Source organism: Anneissia japonica, unplaced genomic scaffold, assembly GCF_011630105.1.
Source record: "Anneissia japonica isolate Jap-2015-1 unplaced genomic scaffold, ASM1163010v1 scaffold277_len1293397_cov203, whole genome shotgun sequence".
In the NCBI taxonomy this organism is placed as follows: domain Eukaryota; kingdom Metazoa; phylum Echinodermata; class Crinoidea; order Comatulida; family Comatulidae; genus Anneissia; species Anneissia japonica.
Window position 1 is genome coordinate 1,230,529 of NW_022719460.1, and position 6,000 is coordinate 1,236,528.

Below are 6,000 nucleotides of genomic sequence, written 5' to 3' on the forward strand. Positions count from 1 at the left end.
TTAAATGACATATTCAATGTTCCATTGAATTTTTGAGGGTTTTGTACAAGTATTATATTATTTTTAAAGAAATGTTGATTATTGTAAGTGATACAACATAGTAATGCTGGTACTGTTGATACTTTATCATCATAAACGATTTGAATAATATTCCACCCAGAATGAATTCATTGTAAGCCTTGATTGGATGAACGATGACAACTTTGTATTTTTATTTCACCATCAGTGATTAAAATTAAATCTTTGTGATTACAATATTTGTTTTATGCATCTTTGCTTTTGATTTTGTTGCTTTAACAAGCTTGATACTTGGTTCACCATTAGTGAAAGTGTGGAGATGGTATAGGACTAAAGCACTAACATGTAAATACGGTAGAACCCCTCCTTTTAGACGGTATACCCATTCAGGGGTATACCCATTCAGGGTATACCCCTATTGAGGAAGCTTCCGTAAAATGAGGGGAAATATTATATATTAACACGACAGCCAACTCATATTATGGTGAAGGCGGACACATCTATTAAGAAGACAGCTTTATTTTGTTATCACTACAACTACAATCAAAATAATATTTCATTATTCAATTTTTAGGTTGATTTATTATTTAGCATCAAACCCGATTTTGTCAATTTTAACAAATCATTATGATACTATTGATTAATTTGTCGCTCATATCACGAAGCAGATTGTGTTAGTTTGTGAAATCAAGAAAGCGCGTCAAAATACACGCTGTTGTTGAGGACTTTTTGTGTGGTAAAGTATACAAAATTGCAGGACAACCAATACGCACTCGTTTTGACGCGCTACTTTGATTGTGTTAGTTCGTGATGTGAACGACGAATTGAATGAGGTGGTTCGGCCTGCAGAATGGATCTTTCTGGAGGGTCAATCAAACCTAACAAGTGGTCAATGGTCATGTATTTTTACATGTATAGTGCCTTCCACTGTAAAAACCATCTCGGGTGCTTTTAAGCCACAAGAAACTAGATGACCAATTACAACAGGATCAGAAGCATGCATGTGCCAAACAAGCACACCTGTTGTCCCATAAACACACACGTTTGCGTATGTTCAACTGCAAGGTTTTGTGGGACCTTAGCAAGAATATCCAAGGGGGAGAAGGGAGGGGGACTTAAAGGTCCATTTCACTATTACACTGTGGCACTGGAATTTAGTTTTGATGCCAGCTGCAACCTTCGTACTCTGTTACCTTCCCAAACCTAAAATCCATTAGCTGTCAAAGAATTGCAATTATATTTGCAGAAAACAAAACATTCTAAACAAAATGAAAACTACTATAATAAAATTCTATTAAAACTTTATTAAACTTAAAAGGAAACTGCTTCATCTACAAAAATTCAACAAAAAAAATATGTATTTTCATCAATAAATTTCAAAATGATGTCAAAATTATTAGCCCACTTCAGATGTTGCCGCAATATTGTGGTAAGAATGTCGTCATAACTGGTCCATACCCTTTCACGCAGCGCCTTTGTTACCACAATATTGCGGTAATCTTATGCTTTTCTGTCTGAAAGGGTCCTATAGAATGGCGTAATATTGGCCATTTAAATACCACCGCGCAATTGTTTTCAACTTTAACCTTGTTTGTTTATGCATAAATGCACACCCCGGCTTGATTGCCGCAATTTCAAGTAGACCCTTTCAGACAGAGCAAGTAATCGTAACCGCAATATTGCGGAAATATTTCTAGGGTGCAAAGTGGCCTAAAGTAAGCTGGCATATTGGCATATCAACTCTTTCATACAGAAACCCATGCCGGCGTGCTTACTGCAATATTGCAGTTCTGTCTGAAATGGGCCATTATTTCTCTCCTTTACATCACTATCTTAGCTTTAATTATGTATCTGATATAATTACATTGCCTTCATAGGCCTCGAGTAATATGCCCAAACACAAGTACTGAGTAATAATACGGGCTCCTTCTCAAAATACCCTTTCTCATAGAACCAAAAAGCACATATCATCATAATACTTTAATTGCATTTAGGTGGGTTGAATAACTCAACCAATTTTATATATAGGAAAGTGCACTACAAATATTTTTTCTGTAAATGAAACCCCCAATATATACATACATTTCCACTTCTAATATACTTCTTAAAACAAATGATTAAGATTTAATTAGTTGAGATATTGTCAGTGATTGCATAATAACTATTATTCTTTGCACTCACAATATTATTGGTATTTACACTTAATATCTCAAACATTTGTTTGCAAAATACTTTGATCATGTTATTACAAAATATACAGGCTATAAATTTCAAGAAGACACTTTGAATTATTTTATCATGCGCACAATTGTGTTATTCATCTCAACTATCAAATAGAATGTGCAATTATATATAATTATTAACAATTATTATTTATATGATATACTGTGAATGAAATAATTATTCATTTTATACAAAAATATAATGTCAATATGGTCACAGCACATGCTCAGACACTTAACAGCAGTGATATATATGAATACTAATAATCTGTACAGTTTTGCAACTTAGTAATCATTGAGAGTCTTCATGAAATAACAACAATCATATTTCCAGTACTTTAATAATAGTTAAGTGGAGGTAGAAAAATGAGAACTTTAAATTGCACAACGCGGAAGGACAGAACGTAATGACAACCCTGTAAGTCATCTGCGCATGGGAGAATGTTCTCCTTCGTACGTCTCATGGATTCTAGGATGAATTTGACCAAATCTACTTGTGCAGAGAATGTAAGACTGTCCCGCATGATGAGTTAAGGCAATATATCATAGATTTATATAGATATCACTTAATAAAAGTTCAAAAATAAACAGGAGTGCAGAATGTGAAGGTTTAATTGAATTACTTAGTCCACTTATAGAAGAATCTATTTCAGAACACATGTCCAAAATATTCATGATTATTGAGCTTTAAAAATATAGGTTTTGAATAATTTTATACTTTTAAAACCTCTATCGAGTAGATCTGTACTCAACCTATAGTAATTTTTCTAATTATTCATAAATGCTGCCCTCTTGTGGCTGTTCTTACAATTTGCAGCATCTATTAAACATGATATTGGGCATGATACTAACTACATCACAACAGACTTCATTGAAAAATACCCTGGTGAATTTGTCAATGAACACTGTTATTTATTGCCAAACATATTGTTAACTTCATTTGCATAATAACTACAATAAGTAGTGTTTTTTAAAACTCTATATAAATCTAGATCATCTACACCCTCTCAAGGTTCCATAAGTAACAGGCCAATGACCTCTGTATGACATCATTAATTTGAGTTAAAACATATCTTCTTTTCTCTCTCATAGTTAATTTTCAATTACTTATACTGTATAGGTAATTTTAGACCACTAAAAATATGATTTGTATTTATTGCACTGCAGATCCCCTTTATTTGGAGTTACAATGTTAAAATCATTATCACCATCATCACCCTATCAAACAATCCCACAATGCAACTATAACTTAGTACTATTACTCTCTTTGTAGTTGACACATGTGATCTGGTCACTCGATGAGGTCGACCACTGTCGATCAGCTTTCTCTGGCGGTGGTGATTCTGGTGGCGGTTTGTACGTGATTAGTGCTAATGTGAGAAACACAAGTGAGCATACCTTAACAGCAAGCCCAATGTAAAGCGAGTAGCGACTGAACATTCGATTGCTGTATAACCAACAGGAGCCCTGACTACCACAAGAATCCTCCCACAAGATGCAGGTCTTATCAATCACAGCACCAAATATCACTGGACCGGGCACAGACCCTAATTCAGAAAAACAAAATTATAAAATCAATCATTTTTAGTTCATATTTCAGAAAATTATAAGATAATAATAATAATGAAAATTTTGGCATTCATCAACTAAATTACATTAAAAAATCAACGTCAATTGCTTTATTTAAATCACTTAAAAAGCATTTATTCCAACAATAACATAGAGCGCAATCGATAATCACTTCAGCTTTTTATATGGCACTATATAAGTTCTTACCTTATTATTAAATAATGGTTATTGCAGTTGATAAACATGATTTTTGTATGATTATTAAAAAATATAGAACAAGAAATTGTTTGTGACGCCCAGAGAGACCAAAAGTGAGATGGTAAGATGATATCACCCAGCTAGTGGGTACTAAATTACGATGAGAAAGCAAAAAAGACCTTAGTGGTACCTTGTTGAAAGATACTGAAAATTGCACCTTAAAATGCTCCCCTACCCCACCCAAATACCCTGATGATGTGGCATAGCTTAATTAATTTCCAAGTTTATTATATCCAGACAAATAATTGCAGATCACTTTTTTTGGAGTGGAGGATGACAGTGTTTTGCATAGACCAGATGATCACCTTCAATGTCATTTACAGATTGTTGGATTAATTTGAGATGTTTTTGAATAAAATTAACATAATCTTACCGAATGCTCTCCATAATAAAGACTGCAAGCCAAGGCCAAATGAACGCTGTGAGTGAGGTACACACCTATTAAGACACAAGATAAATCATAGTATGGTATTGCTACTCATGTTACAAAATAAATCTCAAAATACAGCATGATTTGAGGTGAAGCAGCGAATTTTGCATCAGGAGGAAGTTCCAATCATCCAACAAGGACTCAAATAAATGTTTTTTTTACAAAATTAATATTTATGAGGTACAGTAACAATGCATACACTCAATGCTGTATGCAATTTCTGTACCATTACCATCATATAAGGTTTGGAATAGATAATCAAATATGCATAGGTTTCTAAATCCTTAACCACAGTAAGAATAATCTTCATAATAATTAGTAATACGTACACTGCAATATTCCAATTAATTGATCAAGCAAAAATCTACTGCTGGTTTTTACTGAATAGAATACTGAACACTCAGTGAAAACAATATGCCCTCTCACACTTAACAAAATATATAGATACAAAGATATAATTTATATACCGGCAGTTCATAGATAAATGAAGCTTACAATTTTCAAGACACAGCACTGTAGTACTGTATAATAAAGTGTCTCACCTGAGTGTTGCTGTCTGTGAAGGTACAACAGCTAGAATTGTAGTGAACATCAACAGGAATAAGAAGGCGAGAAATACACCTTGGTATGGACAGTTTGTGGTGCATTTACCCAGCACTGCCTCTGAAGAGCCATTAATTGCTTCTACACATGTACAGTCACTGTAAGTCTATTGTAAGAGAATGTAAAAAAACAATTCACACACTCTTTGAATGATACAATATATAATAATATTAAATAGTATTTTATAGCTTTTATACACACTTCAGAATAATGCTCAAAGGGCATGAAAAAACGAAAACAACACAAAAATCTGTATTACTAAACCATATAATGTCCTTGACCTATTAACAATAGAAAAGAAAGAAAGCGACAGAGCAGGGCAGCCAGCATTTTGAAACATTCATGAGGCTATATTCTATACAGACACAAAGTAAGTTTTATTTATTTCTCATCCAATAGTGAGTGCCTCACTACATAAAAGACAGACGTAATACTCTATAAACTTAGGCTTATTATGATGACGCTTAGCAAGTATGGTCGCTTTCACCTATGAGAAAATTATGCTACAATCGGACCCAGGAGACTGAAACCAATCAATCTTGAATAGCTACTCTAACTCCTACTCTTTTTACATTCTACTGCAAGTTGATTGCATCCCTACCTCATCAGCAGTGTCATCCTCTGACTTGATTGTAGCGCATCCCGCATGACAAGCACTGAAATACATGATATTATCGGTTCCACAAACCGGGTTGAACTGCGTAGAACACGCACAGTTGTTGTTGCAGAGTGAATCCAAGTTAGCATCCTCATTAGTGATGTCAATGCTTCTGTGTAAAGTAATGTACATTACATTAATGATTAGAATTTTAAAAAAAAACACAAATATCTGTCTGGCACCCTCATTTTTATATTTTCTTTACACTACTTATTTTCTATAAATTTATTTTACATACATTC

At 33.7% G+C, this 6,000-nt stretch overlaps 1 protein-coding gene across 2 annotated transcripts in view; it reads right to left on the bottom strand.

Annotated features, from left to right (window-relative positions):
• Positions 1-1,302: 1,302 nt before the first annotated feature.
• Positions 1,303-6,000, bottom strand: part of LOC117110913 (solute carrier organic anion transporter family member 4A1-like) — a 25,077-nt gene continuing 20,379 nt past the window's right edge. For both annotated transcript variants that reach the window (XM_033253746.1, XM_033253747.1), the window contains 4 exons: positions 5,702-5,870; positions 5,040-5,206; positions 4,441-4,505; positions 1,303-3,787 (listed from right to left, as the gene is read on the bottom strand). In XM_033253746.1, the coding sequence (XP_033109637.1) occupies positions 3,483-3,787; positions 4,441-4,505; positions 5,040-5,206; positions 5,702-5,870 (706 nt within the window). In that variant the 3' untranslated portion in view covers positions 1,303-3,482. The remainder of the gene's footprint in view (positions 3,788-4,440; positions 4,506-5,039; positions 5,207-5,701; positions 5,871-6,000) is intronic.